The sequence below is a fragment of the Lepisosteus oculatus genome, chromosome 2, assembly GCF_040954835.1.
Source record: "Lepisosteus oculatus isolate fLepOcu1 chromosome 2, fLepOcu1.hap2, whole genome shotgun sequence".
NCBI classification, from domain to species: Eukaryota; Metazoa; Chordata; class Actinopteri; order Semionotiformes; family Lepisosteidae; genus Lepisosteus; species Lepisosteus oculatus.
In genome coordinates, this window is record NC_090697.1 from 47267971 (window position 1) to 47288424 (window position 20454).

Here is a 20454-nt window from a genome sequence, read left to right on the forward strand (position 1 = left end):
ATATAAATGAACTTCCAGGAGAGTGTGTGATGAATGATGAAATGTCATTTGGCTATGGAATCAGTGACTTACAATCTCCCCAGTTTGAAACATTTGATGGTCGGACAGTAAGCAGCAAATTGGTGCCAAGATCAGAAAGCTTTGACAAAGAATGCCAGCTTGACAGTTTGCTTCAGTCACAGGCCCCTACAGAGTGGAAAAACAACGGTATAGGGCAGAGTCAGATGTCTCAAAGACATCTTACTGGAGATAAACTTGTGAAAGGGTAAGATGATGATCAGTAAATGGATAATGAATTAAATCCGCATTTCACTCAGATGTTTACCGGAGAAGAAATAGACATAATAGCTCAGGATAAGCAAATACATTATTTTGTTTCCTGGTAAACCCACCACAGAAATTTTCAGATCTGTGGAGGGAGCTTGTAAACATTTGAAAAAAATCCACAGGCATTCCACACCTGTGCGATAGCTTCTAAGAAGAACAGTCTTGAGGTCAACAACACTGATGGTAGCCATACAAAATTGATTTGCATTTATACCCCCTGTGTGACATTATAGAGACCAAGATAAGGAGTTTAAAGAATTCAAAGACTGAGATGTACAGTATACACTGCCTTAGGAATGCTCAATACACTGAAGATTTATTTTGTTTTAAATCTTATAACTCAACAACACATCACTTTGCTTTCCAAATAATAGCTTTTTTATGGGTTAAGGAGTGTAATGATCTTTTTATTGGACTAGGTTGTGCTTCAGTTTTTCAGCTATGGACTGCCTCTAACAAACAGAATAAACCAGTATGTGCTTTAGTCAGTATGCTTAACATTACTGGTACTGTATTTGTCATTAATATTGCAAGCTATTTTATTGCTTAAAATATTGCTTTGATATGACAATGTTTACTGTTGCAACAAATACAGATACATATACTGTATATGGGAAACATTAAAAATCTTCCAAATTTGATTTACAGTACGCCAAGAGCTGTTATTTGAAATTCATTTAGAAAAAAACAACTTTATGAATCTTGAAAATATAGTATTTTACTAGTCTTAGCTTCATTAATGAAAACTACATGCACAAGATAAACTCAATCCCATTGAGGCCCAGGCACAACTGTCTCAGATTAAACAGGACCATGACCAATACAACTGGAGCCCTGCATGTAGTCAGCACTTCAAAACTCTTACCTGGCTAAAACCCTTTTTCCACATTTCTGTACTTGTTATGTTGAGCACAGAGCTATCAGACACATCTCTATCATTGCTCTCCTAAGCTCTGTAGCGGAATAAATGACTGTTGATACTTAAATTAATGCTCATGATCTCTCCCTCCAATCCACGTAGCATAATCTGGATAAACGACATAAACTGTAACCATGCATATAGTTATGAAGTCTTACTGTAATGCATCATTACTGATTTAACTGAAAAATATGATAAATCTGGGTCAAAGCCGCTTTTATTTAGTACAGTAAATAGGAGTATATTGACTGATTTGAGACTGACAACAGAGTGTACAGTATATACTATTAGATTTGTGGGTATATGGGAAAAACAATATCAGTCCACGGTGTCAATCAATCAATCTTTGTTAGCTGCCTACGAAGACTTGTCTCCCAATGTAATTTTATGATAAATATGTCGTTCAAAATATTGTCTTTGTTCCATATATTTTCCAAAGGATGTTTTAAATTTGTAAATGAATTTAGTTCTGCACTCTGTGGCCAAACTACATGGGTTTGTGAGATCTCCTTTTAACATGATGAGTGATTGATATAGAACCATAATCAGGGAACTTTGTGTGTAATCCATTTCTCACCTCACTGGGCACCAGCTAATTATAACATAAGACAGGTTACAAATGAGAGGAGGCCTTTCAGCCCATCTAGTTAATTTCATTGCCTGTAGTGAATTGATCCAAGGATTTGTCCAGCAGTTTCTTGAAAGACACCATTGCTTCTACCTAATACTATTGGATTCAACCTGATAGCTGGGTAGCTTGTTCTATACTCCCACAACCATTTGTCTAAAAAATACATCTTCTTCTCTGACATAAATACATTTCCCTCTGGTTTACATCTACTGTATGTCATTTGGTTTGTGTATCACAATTGATTTAGGTAGTGACTTGGAGGATTTTTGAATACTTAAATCTGGTCCTCTCATATTCTTCCCTGCTCAATCCTTAAAAAATAATTTCTTTAGCCTTTCAGTGTATGACGCTTTATACACGCTTTATAAGTATACCTGCTTATCTCTTCTGTGCGGGTTACAGAGCAGTAATATTTTTGGTAATGTTGTGACAAAAATGGTGCATAATATTCTCAATGAGGCTTTAGTATTGTATTGTGCAATTTTTAACATCTGTTGATTTGAATTCTGTGCATTTAACAACATATCTCTTTAAACTCTGTTTGCCTTTGTATTATGTCTATATTGATTAAAAGATAAAAATGATATATGTATCAACAAAAACACCTGAAGTAAATATATTTCTTTCTCTTTATCTCAAGTAATTTAAGATCAGTGTTTTCAAACTTACTTATTGTTTTAAAAATCCTATAAATGCTATAAGTTATGATACTTATTTGTGTGAATTTTAAGTGCAATAGTTAAATGACTTTTGCATTCATGAACTTTTCCAATTTGTGTTTCATTCCTTCACTTATAAGCGGGCTTGAATTGCAAGATGACCACAGATATTTATTCCCATGTGGAACTGCCATGAAAACGTTTGTCCAAATTGTAGATTAATAATGTACAAAATCTTTTTCCATCACTTCATTACAATTGTGTTGCTTTATCTTGGATTTTAATTAAATGATGCACTCCTTTGCCCAAAGCATTAGAAAGCCTAACAAATAAAGAATTGGGCAGGACAGCGTGAGCGAGGAATGGCTTTCTATCTTGAATCTATCATGAATGTTTGCTTTTTTTTTTTCAGGCTGAGAACATCATGTTCCTGGAGCTGGATGTGACGCCACCAGCGGTGTTCCATTTAGACTTCCCCAAAACTCTGCCAGAGCATGACCTGGCCCACCATTTGAGCAGAGACCTGCTGCTTGACAATGCCGCCTACAGAGAAAGAACCGCTGCCAACCGCGTCAGGAAGTCACGCTCATGGTGAGTGAAACAGGGTGCCTTCAAGAGTCCTCAAACCACTTAGGTCTGATAAACCAGAAACATCTATCCACGTGGTATGCAAATTGTTGTTCCACTCTCTTCTTTCCTATTGAGTGCTGTTTCCTGACTAACAGGTAGCCATATAGAGAACCACTAAAAAGGAATACGTGTAAATAAACGAGCAATTGACATATCTGTCAGCAATTCTGCAATTTCCCTCACGGGATCAATAAAGTATCTATCATCTGTCTATCTGAGCCAGAGTGACTCATTGGGACAGAACTCGTCCTGGTTTTCATGGTGTTAAGAGGACGAAAGAGAATCCTGGTCCCCATTTATACTAGGTGGACTGGAGTATACAATACAGTATATTATAGAAACAAAGAAAATAGTCGGTATAAAATAATTGCTTTTGTGTCAAAAAGGTTTGCATAACATAGTACCAGATTGATTCGCTACAATGTTGTTAGATATTAAGGCATCCTCTCAAAACGTGCCACATTGCCTTGCATTCTATATGTCGTAGGTATAGGCACTGGCATCATTGAAGAGTTTGATCTAAGTTTGATCTATGAACACTGTGGCCCTGAGAAGGAAAGTCAGGGCCAAGGAGTAGAAGTATAGAAATCACAGTTTCAGAAAAATGACAAGGTTATGGAGGAAATTCCAAACTATTCAGTAGTGATAAGAAGTTTCTTGAAGTAAATTCTTTGTGTGAAAAGTGCTGATCCAGCAGAGATTTGGCAAATAGCCCTGATGAAAGTGCAGATGCTAATGTTTCTTCAAATGTGGTAAGAACTACATTAGCACAGACTGGCTTCAATAGGTACTGCTTGCTTGTGAACGTTTGCTGGGGAGAGGAACAAAAAAAGAACTACCAGATGTTTCCAAGAAGTTGCAAAGTAAAAGAAAGCCTACAGTTCTGAATTACATTATTCGTATTATTGATTGCTTTACTGTGGTTAAAAGTGTGTAAACAATGGCATACAATCCTTATAAATTTAGTTCATACATTTGGTTGTCGAAAACAAATTGTCCATTCAAAAAGGAAAAAAAAAAGAAAAATACATATTTTTGATAAACGTCTTTGTATTCTGTGTTATAATGCATAAAGCTCACAACATTAATTTAAAATATGAACATTTCACATAAATAAGCGGTGCTAAGTTTTCACCAGTTGAAGGGTGGGTTCTGTTATATGTACTGTATGTGTCCATTTTAGGAATCTAAGTACGACACTTCTTGATCACCTGGCCTTCATTCTGGTATTGTCTACTTCCCTCTTCAGCCAGAATAATATGGTGTCCATTGCTTGTGCTCTCTTCTTTCAAGGTGTCAAGCCCCAAGAATAGTTTCATCCTCATCTTCAAGCTTCTCCCTGGCTTCTGGATCTCCCTACTTCCCCCTCTCCCAGGGGGCCGCAGCTCCTTCCCACCAGTGAGCCTGCTCTCCTCCTGTGGAGAAAGCAGTCACACGAGGCTTGTACGGCCTGCTTATAGCTCAGGCGCTGCCAGCTTCCAATGAGTCCTGTGGTTTAAGAAGTTTCTGTTGTCTTATTTTTATGCAAGAGGAGCTACTAGGTTCTTCATAATGATTTACTAAGCATAAAAAACGGTATTTCGGGATGGAGGTTTCATCTGAGCCAGTTACCGAGGCCTGCAAAGCTCTTCATTACAACACAGAGATTGTATTTAACCTCATTAGCTTGTGGATGACGTACAGTACAAAAGCCCAACCCTTAAATGTACAGTAAATGGTGGTAAAATGCTGTGCTTAGTAAACATTGTGAGGCAATCAAGCAATTTTTAGGTTTCTTGCGTAAAATGTAAAATTACTGGAAGAGCGAACCGCACTGTTTTGAAAAGCTTCAGGTTTTTAACTGGGGAAACCCTGGTTCTAAATAGCTGCAATGGTCTTGAGTTTTTCTTCTTGGGTTTTCTGGGTTTTTTTTCTAAGAACACTTACTGTCTTGAGAAATGTGTCATGCACCTGAAGTTACTTGAACAGCCAATAGTTAACTGCTATTTTATGTTATTTATTTGAAAACTGAAGAATAAAATGTAACATTTGTGGAAGTTTATTAATCCCATTCATTCTGGAAATGGCAGAGACTAGTATATCAAGTACCATAATTGTTAATGAAAATCATCTTATACATATTTAAAAACAAATATGAGAAAAAAACTGTTCTTCCAATCAGGTGATATTTTCACCTAATTTTCTTATTTCCTGGATGAAAGTCCTGTTATAATGGTCTTTTGTCTGCACAAGCAGACTCTCTTTCTTCATTGTCCATTGTCATAGGTGAACAACCTAACATGCTAAAAAAGAAGTGCAAAACAACAGCTTGTACTTAAGACTTCTACAGTATTAAATCTAAGGAATGTTTTCCAAAACCGGTGTTTTAAGGATAATTCCATTTATAAAAGTTAAAAAAGAAGAAAATAAAACACCATTTTGGCTGTGGAGCTTTCTTCCGGTGTGCAAACTAGCTTTCTCTTCTTTTCAAGTGAATTCAGTGGAGGGATTTGAATAAACCAGGAAAGCACATCCACAGCTTTGGAGGGCAACAGACCTGAAAAGATCTGAAACTAATTGCTGTCATATTTGGCTTAACTGGACCAGTTTGATACCTTTACCCAGTTGTTTAGACGCTAGGGATGCATGCAAAAAGACTCATAAAACCCACTGCACTGTAATCCTTCAGAGCAGGAGCTGTGTTCCTCTGGTATTGACACTAAATAGGCTAGTTGTTTTTTTTTCACAAAATAAATAAAAAGTTGATTTTAAGAGTAGCTTTTCATCCATGGGACTCTTGAGTGTTCCACCAGTTATAGCTGTAGGGCGAAGAGTAATCAGAGCACCGTGGTCCAGCTGTTGCTACTTCCAGTCTACCCTTTGTCAATCCATCGAATATGCTGAAATATCCTCAGTTTGCTGCACAACAGCGTCCTCTTGGTCCTGCTAAGAGTTTGTGTGCGTGCTGTGCTGTCAGAGGTAGTCACGTCACTCCTCCAGTTGATACCAGTTCTGCTGCACAAGCAGTGTGGGGTTCACAGTGTGAAAAATGTCAGATGGCTCTGACCGGATAGCAGTCAGTTAGCAAAGCTGATTAACAATTGGTGATTCTTCACCGAGGAGAGAATACCCTTTTCCCTTTGAGTAAAGAAGGGCCTCCTGTTCTTGGTTTTAAATGCACTTCTATATAGTTCCCATTTGTGTCTTCTAGTTCATTTTTCGCAATTGAAATTTACACTATGACGCTCCCTTGTATAAAACACCTCTGGCCTGGTTCAGCTTTGTGGGCCTTTATTCTTGCTGTCCGTTGGCCAGAAATGACTTAGGATGAGTGTCAATATTTCTTATGTCCTGCAAAACTTCCTTTGAGAGTTGTAAAAAAACATATATACAGCATATATTCCATTATTTGTGTACTTACATATAAAATTACATGTGATGTATGTACTGTATTGTAGTACTTCACCTGAGAGAAAAGTGGTGGTGGACATGTGGGAACTGATGTGTACATTCCATTTTGTCATGTGAATAATGTTTTATAAAATAATCATTATTCTTTGATTTTCAATACCTGCACGTCAGTGAAAAACTCATCATTCTGTTATAGGCACATCTAGGCAAGTTTATGAATACAATAAGTAGCAAAAAAATAGTTTAAGAAAGGTAATACTTGAAAATAAAACTTGTTTACCATGTGTGGGCAAAGGAAAAATTTCAACATACAAAAGATGAATAGATTAGGATCTACAGATTTTGACAGACTGAAACATCTGTCCCTGTTGAAGCAACTGGCACTCCTTTCCTGTCTTTGAGAAAGTCACTTGTGAGCTATAGAGAATATCATTAGTCCATTGCAAAAAATGCCATTATACTGAGTGTGACTGTTTAATCCCTGATCATATTTCATAGAAAGGAAAAAGACTATAAGAAATACTTCTGGTGGAGCACAGGAAACTCAATATTTAAGTAAGCTTGCTTTTATGCATTGGGCCTAATGTGATATGTCAAATAGTAAAGTGGACCTTGGGTAAAATGATATGGGATGGACCTCTGGCAATTCAGACTGAAGATAAGGTTGATACATTTGGGATTGCAGAGGATATTGGGTGAGTTAAAAGAGCAATGCAATAAGAATTAAACAGAGTAATTCTGTTTCTGAATAATTCATTTTGTTTGTGAACATTTGTTCACACAACTGCTAATCCTCTTGATCAGAAAGGTCACATCCAAAGTATGTTGTGAATATTCCTACTGAGTCCAATACACTATATTTAATTTTCTTTTTCCTTAACCTCCTGGAGCACTGAAACAAATGTTACATGATTAGTTTAGTATTGAGAGATTACTAATGGACATCTGGTAACCATTTAGACTTTTTTTTTGTTCCAAAATAACTTATCTTGAAGCTTCTGGCTTTGAAATTGATAAAAGAAAGTGTCTGACGTTTATGTCCTTGTAATTTCTAGTATGTATGATAAGTCACATCTCCAGGGTCTTTTGAATCATTTATTTATCAAAAGTGTTTAAAAGATGAGCACATACACTTTTTAGAAAACAAACATAATATATATTAATCCATCATTAGTATCAGATGGCACAAGCTTTACAGATATCCTTACAAATGTATTTACACATCCTTTGCTGTGCCATTTTATGAAACTATAAAATGATGCATATACATTTTTTAAACCGAACATTTAATTCAAGACCTCAGTCCTCAAACTGAAGAATAAATATAAGGATAAAATAGCTTACATTAAATGTCAGCCAAAAGTAAAGAGAAAAAATATTTTCACTGCATAAATATTCAGACTTGGTCTTTGTTGGAAGCTCCTTTGGTAAAAATCACAGCTGCTAATCTTTTTGGATAAGTCCCTATCAACTTTGCACACTGGATTCATGCAATTTATGCCCTTCCTTTTCGACAGATTGCTCAACCTCTCTCAAGTTGTTTCAGGATCACTTACGGACAGCAGTTTTTAAATCTTTCAACAGATTCTCAAAAGGATTCAAGTCTGGGCTATGACTGGGGGCCAGTTAAAGACACATTACTCTCTTTTTCTCAAGCCACCCCAGTGTAGGTTTGACCCTGTAATTTGGATCATTGTTCTGCTGAAAGGTGAATACATGTGCATGCTTTTTTCCTCGGTCAGTCTTGACAAGGTTCCCAGTCCTTGCTGATGAGATTCAAAATCATCATGTAAAGCCGCCAACTCCATACTTGAGAGTAATGATGGTGTTGACTGAGGGCTGAACTATGCTGGGTTTGAGGTAGATGTAAACATTATATTTAGACCAATTTTTGTCTCGTCTGATCATAAAAATGTTTACCACATGTTTGCACTACAATGTTGGTGCTTTGCTAAGAACATCCGATGCAGGATGTTTTTTTTTTGCTGACTCATGGGCATTTTCTCTTGTAGTATCTCAACTACAAAAATCTGTAACTCTTTCAAAGTTGTTGTTGGCTTCACATTGGCATCCCTAACTAGTTATTTCCTTGTCTGGCTGTTCAGTGTGTAGGCACAGCCTGATCTAGACAGTGCCTGGTTATCTTCCACTTCTTAATGATAAACGTCACCACACATAAAGAGATATTAACGGTCTTTATTCTGAAAGCTCCTTGGTCTTCATGATTGAATCCTTGCTTGACATTCACACAGAGGCCAGTTTGAGCTCTTCATTTAGTGTTCTTGTGCAACCATGACATTTCCATTTTTCTTTCATGTTAATTTTCTGCTTCTTTCTTTTTGGTTTATGCTTTGAATATGTGGAGTACATTTTGTATATAACAAATATGAATTGCTACATCAAATTGTCATGACCGCAGGCTTTAAAGCAAGAAAATCTGAAATCTATGCAAAGGTCTAAATTCTTTTGCAAGGTACTGTGGAGCATCTTGGCAAACCTAAATGATATGATACGATGGCAGAAAACAAAACACTTATTAACATCTCCATTGTGTAATGAAATCCTTATTTGTTCATGCCTTGGGAACGTACAGTACATACAACTGTTACACCATGATTCTATGCTGATCGTAAAATGTGAGGATTTTACTAAGGGTTTGAAGACCAAGTGCTATGTTTTAGCTGCACTGATAATGACATATTGAGTCTTGACTGTGTCATGAGTGAGTGATACGAAAGTGAGAAACTGTATAATTCTCTGGTTATTCCATTTACATCAGTTCCCATTGTGATTAGTTTGATCTCAGGCCATCCGCAAATTCATATATTTTTTGTTTGGGTGCAAATGAGCTCTTTTTTGGTAAAAATGGTCAAACCTCCTGTCTAGGTATGATGAGAGTAGAACAGCAGCCAGCTCACTGAAAACGGATGTTTACAATGCATTTATTAAAATATTCAGACACAGAAAAAGGAAGTAAAACTTTTATCCAGATCTTAAAGAATACATTTTCATATCCTTCATTAACCACTCTCATCAGAGATTTTTTTACCCCTTCATATTTCTGTAAAAGACTCACATAATTAAGACTCACATGAGAAAAGATGATTGTTTATATTCTCTACTACTTCGCACAGCCTCAAAAAGTTCTTTACTGTCTTGCTAGCACAAATATCCACAAAGCGTTGTAAATACTGAAGGTGCTTTGGATAAATAAAAAATAGGATTTTTTTGGCAGGGGTGTAGGGGTGGGGGCAGGACAACAACATTTTTATGTAAAATACAGGGGTTTCAATATTTCTGTGTGTGGGGTCTGTTCTGCTATAGATTCTTTACCCTTGTCTTCTGTGAATTCTCTACTTTTGGATTTCTTTGGTGAAATTAAGTGAGAGACTGTTGGATTCTCCAGTAAAAATCGTGAACTGCAGTGCAGCTTCAGAGTGGAGGAGGTCAGGGCCTGGTAAAGGACCAAATTTCTTAGCCTGTTTCCATAACAACAAGTTTGGATTCAGAATGAAATGACTGTGTGGTGGCCAGACCTTTTTCTCTTAGTTTCTTTTGTTTATTTGACTTTATTATTATTTATTTTTTGTTGCTATTTTATTGGTTGTGCTACTGAAATCTGCGATTCTGTTATATTGCTGAAAACTGAAAACAATTACTTGAGCACTACCGGCAAAAAAAATAAAAACATTTGCTGAAAAGTTGTGTGATTTATTCTTAATTGCATCAAAGTGCTTTTTTGTGGTCTATTACATTGATTTGTCAGTTTTTATGCTTCTGACACACAAGTTTCATAAGAAAGGCTTCCTGTAAGTTAACAGTTTTTTCCAATTTTGTTTTTTAGGCATTTTAAAAAATGAGTTATTACATGTTTATTTAAAAAGTGCAAAAGAGCAATAACCATTTGCAATAAATATCAGGAAATCAAGATACAGATACACATCCACCTGTTTCATGCAAATCACATCTGGATGTGGGAGAATAAGATATCCCCTAAGATCTGCCTGCCCCAACCCTCATTTCAACTTTGTTTCCAAGTCGAAAGTCAAATTTCCACTGCTGGTGCAAGTCAATTGGGATTCTGCCAATACTCAGAGTATCCCACAAAGAGACTCTGAAGGATTTGAGCTAAAACTGCAGTCACCTCCATCATACCCACTTCCCCCAGCAACTTGAATCTAAGCAGTAGAAATCTCTGTACAAATACCATGAAGAAGGTCTCCAAAGATAGAAAGGTTTTTAGTTGGGCTGAGGTCAGCAAAGGAACTCTGTCTTAAAGACCAAGACTGTAGTTATCATTTAACAGGAACACCAAGAGCACGAAAAGAAAAGTGTTGCCTAGAATAATGGGCATTGTACAAGACACTTGTCTCCAGAACCCAGACAAAACAAAAAGTGTAAAAGGTAAAATGTCAGAATTTACACAGGGGAATAGTACACATTTCCTATGACAGAGAATACAAGGAATCAGGTACAATCGGTAATATATTGAAGTGGGATTAGGATTTAAGTGGCTGATTGTATATTTTTTCCAAATTTTTTCAATTGTAATATTCAAATCCCTATTCCAAATAGTAACAAGTGCTAAAGGCTTGTCTGAAACCTCTAAATGAAAAATCCAAATAGAAGAAGCCAATGTTCTTGTTTTGCAACTCCAATCTGGCAGATAATGCATGAAATTGCATAGACAACCTTATGACCCAGGGGATGTCATAGGTACAGTACACATTGCAGAATAGGGTAAGTAAATAAAAAAAGAAAGAAGAGACAGGTAACTAATTCTGAGATCCTGTTGCCATGCCTGGGAGTGACTTGTACCTGCGTTTGCCACGGATAACTGCAGCAATCTCATGAGTGCTTGCCCTCCAGCCCACTCAATGGGAGCGAGAACGGGCCACATGTCTGTCTATCTGTCTTTCAATAAGGCAGCAAATCTTCTAACCAAGCCACTGATTAACCATCTCATTTAAGGCTTGAGAGACTGCTAGACCAGTGCTCTGACTGTGAGTTACTGTGAACTATCAGGCAATCAGTTCTGTTCTTGACATTCTTTCTCCCAACCACAGAAAACCGTCCCTTTTTCCAGCACGGTGAAACCCATCTCCCTGATTCCCTCAATATCCTTGTTCCTGTCATCCCTTTTGCCTGATTCCCCAAGCACCCTGGCATTAACTTGCCCGTCTCCTTCTCACTCGGCTCTCCTCGGCTCTCCACAAAGAAGGCCGAAGCCCTGGGTTTGGATTCTGTGTGTCACACTGCCTGCAGCTACCTGCCATGCAACACCTGCATCATACGAAGACCATCACCATGAAAAACAGTTCCTGTAATATGGACACCTTTGTACATTAAAGTAGGAGAATGGCAATGCCACATCATCTGGGATTTCATTAATCTTTCCACTACGTCCTAAAGTTTAATTAAGTACATATTTATGGGAACAAACTGTGATCTACACTCTCCAAGGAGAACAATAGTAGAAATTAAATCTTAAAGACTATGTGAAAGGCTTTGTGATTTTCTTCAATTGGACACCGTCAGTGTACTGAAATCAATAAAAACAGTCAGAGACTGACAACTGTTATATATAGAGTATATATTTATATTAGTAATGTATGTCTGTACCACAGAGCAATGTGCAAACACAGACTCAGTACTAAACAGAGACAGAGATAATGAAGTGATGCACAGTTTCAGCTATCAGAGACAAGGCAAAGAACAGTTGCAAGTGAACACTCTTGGCAAGTATCCCTAGTATTAGTAAACTAAGACAAATACTGAGAGTGCCTGTTAGCACCATTGACAAAGGATTGGCATATACAGTATAACTTAATTTCATAATAATGACATTTGATCCCAAATCCGTATAATCTAGAGCCACCCAAAGGAATTTCCCCTGGAGCCGATGAAAAGCTTTTTACGCTTCCAGTAAAAATCAGCATAGGGAAAGCAATGTCTCTAGCCATGTGTATCACATGGATGAGGAAGTGAATATTGTCCAATAAGCACCACACTGAAGGATATGTCAGCCATATTAATCAGCAGTTCATCTCTTTGAAATTAATACTTCTTAATGCAGTACAATTTCAAAGAGAAAGGAACCTAACTGAGGTTTAATGTAATGGGTGCAGAATTTGGCAGTCATCGCAGCTTGAGTGACGCACTGTTTGACGCTAATCAATTGGAGGTTTGAGCCATTCTGGGATCGGACCCAGAATGGACAAAGAGAAATAAATCTGGGGTAGTGCATTGTGAAACCTGGGCAAACTGCATACAATCATGGTCCACAAGTTGCCCTCAATTGTTCATGTCTGTATATCATCCAGACATTACCGCAACTCTTTCACTTCCTGTGTCGTGGTCCTGGAGAGTTGATGAGCTGGCCAGGAAGAGAATATAAGAATCCTACCCAATTGAGGTATAATGGATCATATTGTTCTGAGTTTTTATCTCCTTTTTAGGACGGAGCTGATTTGTGAAATTAGTGCCGTTGGAATTTGTTTATAGTTTGGAACATGGCAGAGAGAGACAGGACTGCGCAGGCACCAAGGAGAGATCCTCGGGGTGTTTTTCTTCTTCTTCTAGTTACTTGTGATGAAGGAGGTTGGTCTGTGGTTGCTCTAGGGGAGTCTGAGAGCCTGCATGGAGAGAAAGATCCTAGAAGAACCTTAGGAATCTTCAGTGTTAGATTTCATGTTTTGAATAAATGGAAATTAAGAGGAAAGTTTGAGAGGGGTGACAAAGCCATGTACTATAAACCTCCTAATTTGTAATCATTCCTCGTGTCATTTGCTCACATAAATAAAAACTAAAAAAACTATACATCATGCAATTCTCTCCCTTGCCTACACCCCACCTCCACCCCATCCCTACTTGTGCGGCTGTAGGCTTGGTTGGTTACTCCTCTCTGCATGGGATTCCCAACCTCCTTGTCTTATGGCCAGGAGGTTGACCCTTCGCCAGGCAAATGAAGCCAGATTTACCGTGACTAAAACACTCAATTAAACCTTTCTATTCTTTAAATTTTTGGATAGTGTTATTCCTAGTGAAATATGTTAAGTTTAAAAAACCACAGGCCTCATTTTGTAATTTCCCAAAACAGAATATCATAGGAATACGTTTGAAAGGCCCTGTAAATTTGTGAATCCTGAATTAAGTAAATTAAAAATGATCACTGATGGTGATATCTATCCACAATTACTCGTGTAGCCTGAAGTGAAGAGGAATAACCAAAATATTCGAATGTAGAAATGATAATTGGAATACAGATCTCTTCTAAGTCACTGATTGTATTTAAAGAAATTTGCAGCTCTAAAGACTCTCACAACAAAAACATCTGTTGTGTTGTAATGCCTTCCCGTGTAGATTGGAGTGAGTAAGTCAATCCAGGCACCATCCTTCCTAGCACATGCACATTTCGAAAAGATAAATAATAACACACTGCACATACTGTTTGTCTGCATCAGCTTTGGGTCATGTGGCTTCTTAAAATCTTCTGTGAACAGTATAGGTAGAGAAATAAAAACTCAATTCATTCAAAAACAAATATTTATTACACACTAAAAGAGATGCTCAAAACACAAAAACTTCTTACAATAGAAATTAGTTGTCAGGGAAGGTCACCGGTTTCAACCACTGAATAATTTTCCTCATTTATACTAATTCTCTCCAAATTGGACAGAAACCTTTATCAGGCTAAAAAGAGCTGCAAAACTACACTAAGTAGCCTTCCAGATCTGAACCTAACCTCTAAACTGATGCTGACAAGGACACGACCTTTGATCCCATTGATTTGCATGGTAATAAACAAACTATGCCTGGTAGATTTTATTTCATATTTTTGGAGTTTAAATAGCTCCAAAAACATGAAACTGTGGCTGTTTTCTCTAGATTCAACACATGTCCCTTCAAAGCTCTGTGCCTTGTAGATTCTGGTACCCAAAGCTAAAGCTGGGTGGTTTGCTTTAAGTTGCTCATTTTCTCCGGCTCTATATCCTGATCTGATCCTCACCATCAGGATTATTTTACCTCTACTAATGTTAGAAAAGGAATGAAGACTTTGGACACTCAGTAGGGACCCTATCCTTCTTAGGCAGCAATTCAGTAGAAGCTAACTACACAAAATATCACATTGATTGGACTCCTTTAAAATATTTTTGTTAAATAAAATGTAATAGGGAACCTATCAACATTCTGTTACTTCCCATTTCACCTGGACCTATAGTAACTGCATAAAGCAATTTACTAGATTAAAATGATGTTCCAGTGGCACAATTGAGCAGCGAAACGGGAAGCTGCATTTTATCTAATAAGGGAGATGTCATCTGATAAGAGAGAAGCCACTTTGCCTTCATCTCCATATTCATATAGAGTTCCACAGAGATACAGAAATCTTTCAGCTGTGTTTCTTTGAAGGATCAAACTGAATCTTTAGTGTTAGTCCTTCTGTCTATATTTCTGGTGTAAGGGCTACAAAAACAGTCAATTTGTGCTTGTTGGTTAGTTCCACACAGGCAAAGTTAGATATTATTTGAACTCTAAGAATGGACTTTCACAGTGCAGAAAAATAAGTGTTGCCATAGCTGGTCTCTAGGATAGTAGACATTGAATTAGAGATGAGGTCTACAAATCTGTTCTTCTGAAATGTAAAAAGGAGCAAAACTTCCATAATGGCCAACTAGCCTTGTCATAGCATGAATGGAGGCTGGGAACTGAGAGATCGTGATTAGAAATAACAAGTGTGTATTCATTCAGTTGGCTGAGCCTTTGGCATAATTATTCATTTGGGAGTATTTCCGATGGATTGAAGTAAGAAAGAGAACTGTGTGTAGCTTGGAAATAAGGATCTCCCATGGTATAAATAAGAATTTTCAGCAATGGAAATAATAATCTTCACGAGTAGAGGTAACAATCTTGAAGAGTGAAAATAAGAATCTCCAGAGGAGATATGAACTACAGGAGTAGAAATTAAAATTGTTCAGGAGTGGAAATCAGAATCTGCAGGTTTGGGAATATTGAAACAATCTCAAGCAGTGGAAATAAGAATCTCAAAGAGTGAAAACCAGAATCTTCAAGTTGTGATAAGGACTTATTTGGACGTATTTTGGAAACTGGTTTAGTCTACAAACCATCACACAATATTGACCCAGAAGATCAAATCATGGAAGTTTAAATTAGGAAGTCATACTAATGGTGCATTTATAACATTTACATTATTCCTGTAGGGTTAATGAAATATACAGTAACTGTACTACAAACAGTAATCTAGAAAAAATAATACAATTACAATTTGGGCGCATTGCAACGCACAACGCCCAACCAATTGATTTGAGCATGCAGCCTCAAGATAGGCTGAATGTTCCAAACATTAATATACAATATATAATATTTTACCTTCCATGTTTTCCTTTAGCTTTCATGGTTTTGCTGTGAGCACCATGTCAAAATGCACTTGTTGTGGTGTAGGTAAACTATAAACATGCCTTGCGTCATACTGACAAATGACATTTCACAAATGTCAGTGCTTAAGTAAACAAGTTGGCCTTTTTACATTTCGGAATATTTAATGACTAGTATTTCAAAACCTAGAGGTTTACAAAAGAGGCAAGGAAGCAGAAATGTGATCAGTTTTCACCTATTTGCAGAGGATTCAGATGGTTAAGAAAACCCCTCCCCACCTCTTTTGCTCTGTCAGAACAGAGAGAGATGGCACTGTGGAAAGCACGTGTTCTTCTTATCCACCTCCGGAGTAACATCAACCTGAATGGCCCTTTTCACCAGAGGAGCTAGGTCAGTTGTCTAGGTCAGGGCAACTTGGTGGAGAATCCACCTGCCACAAGCTGCTGACTGCACCAGCAGCTCCACTCCAGCCCTATACTCCAGGAGACAAGTCTCTGGCCAATACATAGATGCCTCCTTTTGTGCCTGCTGTTTTTTTGTTCTCCATTCTTTTCTGCATTATTCTTTGAATACATAACCCCTTAAATGGAACTGTATATGAAACATACCTTGTTCTGGTAAAGTGCCATCTGTACACTTTTATCGAATTCTTCAAACTGTTATGATAACCTTGATTCCTTGAGGGCTTCTTGTACTGGAAGTGCCTTTGCAACTCTCTGCCAGCAATCTACCAACAGGTGGCACTGTCCAGGCACTATTTCTCCGGGTCCCTGGTGCACTCTCCTGCCTCTTCCAGACCCTTCCATTGCTTGACTGCTGGGACTTCTGAAAAGCTCCCATATCAGACTTCCATATCATAAAGGCGCTGGGATATTTGCTGTTGCTCTTTCAGTTCTTACCACAGACCTTTGTGGTACCTTCACACGAACCAAAAGAAACACACCCATTGTTACGACCCCAAGTGTCTAGGGGAAAAGGGATGTAACATTTAGGATAATTCTTTTGGAAGCAGGGGGGTTTTGGTGAGGGACTAGGAAGTATGATAACAAGGGTAAGGAACTAGAGTGGTGCCAAAGGAAAGAAAATAACAAACAAAATGGAGCTGGCTAGGACAGTGAGGGAAAGCTAATCTGACTACAAAAGAAACCCCGAAACACACGGTCTTTAGCGTCTTCAACACCTAGCTAACCTGCACTGACTACCCAAAACCATACAAGACAAATGGCACTCACCCGTACTAAACTAGTGTACTAATACAAAATCAACTAAGTGTGTAAGTGTACCCAACAACCTAAACTAACCTTATATACAAAAGTTCACACAAAAACACAAGTGAACCAGGAAGACAAATAAGGGAAAACAAGAGTAATAAATAGGAGCAGGGTACAAAAAGAACACAAAAGTTGAACATGTAACACTGGGGCAAAGTAATGACAAAACAAGGATGAACACACAAACAAACGAAAGTACAAAGAAACTAACGTAAATCCAACAAAACAACAAAGCCGAAGCTATACGAAAATACACACACACACAAAGCAAAACAAACCAACAAACGAAGCCGAAGCAATAACCAGAAGCGAAGAACCAAAACCGAACAGGACCGAAGTCAAACGAAAGGCCTCTTCTTTCTGAAAGCCTCCATGTTATATAGTGAATAAGATGTGTTCTGATTGGCTGAGGCTAATTAATGATGACATCATACTGAAACAGTGGAGTGATGGTGGGCCAATGGGGAAGGGAGAACAATCAAGGGTCAGCTGTGTGGAACATAGAAAAAAACACACACAGAACACACACTGGGACGTAACACCCATATTCAATCAGATTGTCATACAATGGTACCCCAGCCTTTTGGATAGCTGACCAACATTCAGTGAGGAGAGACCACTTCCTAAGCACAGACTGTTCCTATGTGCGAAGGGCTCACTCACAAATCTTGTTGCACATAATGCACAATGTACTGGGGCAGCAGCACACACAGGTTTTCTAAACTGCTTTATTCAGTACAGGGTTGCAGGAGGGAATGGCCTATCCTGGAAAACAGGCCCAATGCAGGATACACCCTGGAAGGGACACCAGCCCATTGTAGGGCACAAACAGACACAAACACATTAACTCCAGGGCCATTTTTTCCACAAAATATGTGCCAAAAGAGTTTCACCTATAATAATATGATATAAAAATGTTATATGAGAAAGAAATAGCAAATAAAAATACCCGTCTTCCTTGCTTTCTTGAAATTTTCCATTTTCGGCAAAAATATGAAACACAGAGAATAATTTAATTTGTTCCAAATTAAAAAAACGTAGACCAGAGATTTGAAACTGGACAAAAACTGTAGATGTGGCATAAGTTCATTTCACAGTTAAAACACATAAAACTTTTTTTTAATCAAACAACAGGAGGTAAAGGATAAAATTATGTCAAGTTAAATCTTTATCATCTTAATTTTCAAGTATTTGGAGTGTTCAACTGGTGGTTTTGGTTGTAGAGTGACAACCAGGCCACTAACACAGCCATGCTGCACCTGTATTTGAGTAAAGGTTTTTTTCCTTTTTAATGGGAACAGCACTTAACTGTCTGCACAAAGGCAGGAAAGGACACAGTGGAAAAACAAAGGACAATCCAAAACATTTCTGCCGCTTAGTGATCCAGAGATCTACTTTATGACTCAGTAGATAAGCTGGGGAAAATAGTTTGGAGCCAATGTGGTGCTTGAAAACTATACTCATTAAAATGCTTCCATGCACATCAATGACACTCATCACAGCTACTCATCTTGATTCATGTAATTATACTAACTTTCCTAGATTAGGCCCCATATACAGTATAAGAAGAATAATTAATTCCAAAGTGAAAGGCAAAATGGTTTTTTTTATGCTGAAATGTAGTGGATACAAAGCATTTGAAAAACAACAATAGCCACAGCGATTTCCTACAGTATAACAATATATCACAATTAAATGGTCAGAAGTTTTAGGTCAATTGCAGGTTATCTATAATTAGAAACATTGAACACAGCAAATGAGCATTGGACCCAAGAGCACTTAATGAGTTTTAATTCCTCTTAGGCCTGGAATTATGATTCTGATAATTAATTTAACATTACAAGGTAAGATAGCTATGACTATTAAGACTCTATTTTTCGCTAAAAATGGTTGTATCATCCAAAACAATGGAAATAATATTATTTTATTTAATATTTCTATTTTACTAAAATATTTTTTTAATTTGTGCCACTTGTGCCACCTAGAGGCCAATCTGTAATGTTAGTGTTGTATTATTGTGCAAAACTAATAGCCTGAAAAACACATAATAAAACTTATAAATTGCATACAAAATAGTTTAGGATCTACTTTTAACCTATTAGTTTTTTAATGTACAACTCATTATTCTATGGATGAGGTTTAATATTATTACATCATTTTACAACCTAAAAAACAAAATGTATAATAAAAGTGAAAGACATATACTTATGCCCACAGAATGAACCACAACAAATTAAAAACACGAGTAATCACTGATAGAAGTACCATGAACAACATATTTGTGTATAGCACATGGAAGATAAGGCTTCTGTATGCAAAAACAAGTATTTTTAGTGATGTTAGAGGCAGTGGTTTAGATAATTAAAGCAGTTCATAATACTAGTATTGTAACTGCTAAATTATTCCACTTTCAGTAAAAATAATGTTATCAGTGAATGCTCATTAAAACTATGACAGGATTTCAGAAAATAAATGTTCATTAATTTGGAGTTAGGTGGTGCTATAAAACATAGAGAACTGCCTTTATGATACAGTTCTAAAATAGATTCTTTCTTTGTGTACTTTATGCTGTTTCTTTTTTCCATGCGAGCAGGAAATTTTGTATTTCTTGTTATGTAGCCTCATTCACTCCAGCAAGGAGTGGTGAGTGGTGTTTCTTTGTTGTAGTTTGTTTGGACCTTTTTCTTTTTAGTAACATTCTCCCTTTTCATTATTGTAATGCTTTGGTTTGTCCTTCTGTTTTTTGGAATGTTCTAGTACAGAGATCTCCAAACCTGATCTTGGAGAGCCCTAAGCCATCAGGTTTTGTACAGGTAGGTAACCATAAAATCACCAATTTTCCTTTGTGATCTATTAAACAGGAGATACGTTAAGCAAAACAGAAATCACTTAGATAACACTTAAGAGTGTTAAAATCTACAGTATCTCCTAAGCCATCATGGACCAGCATTCTCTTAGTTTAACAGATTACTTGCTTGATTAACCCATAGTTTACTAATTATTGTTATAAGGGAACAAGTAAAGGTTTATTCTGTGCTGAAAAGAGAAGAAAAGAAACACCTTCAGAAGAAGACTCCACAGCCAAAATGTTGTGTTTGTTTTCTTCTCCTTTCTGCCTGGAATAAATCTTTACTTGTTCCCTTGTAGCCTACGCATGCTAACGCAGCTACCTGGTTGAACTAATTATTGCCATGTTGTCAAATGTTAAAAACAAGGGTTGGAGTCCCGTAT

General features: G+C 37.3%; 1 protein-coding gene across 1 annotated transcript in view; it reads left to right on the plus strand.

Annotated features, from left to right (window-relative positions):
• Window positions 1–10257, plus strand: part of LOC102683495 (kinesin-like protein KIF3C) — a 78489-nt gene extending 68232 nt beyond the window's left edge. Inside the window, exons 7-8 of the mRNA XM_006625854.3 lie at window positions 2949–3127; window positions 4460–10257. Coding sequence (XP_006625917.3) covers window positions 2949–3127; window positions 4460–4568 — 288 coding nt within the window. The 3' untranslated portion in view covers window positions 4569–10257. The remainder of the gene's footprint in view (window positions 1–2948; window positions 3128–4459) is intronic.
• The last annotated feature ends 10197 nt before the right edge of the window (window positions 10258–20454 follow it).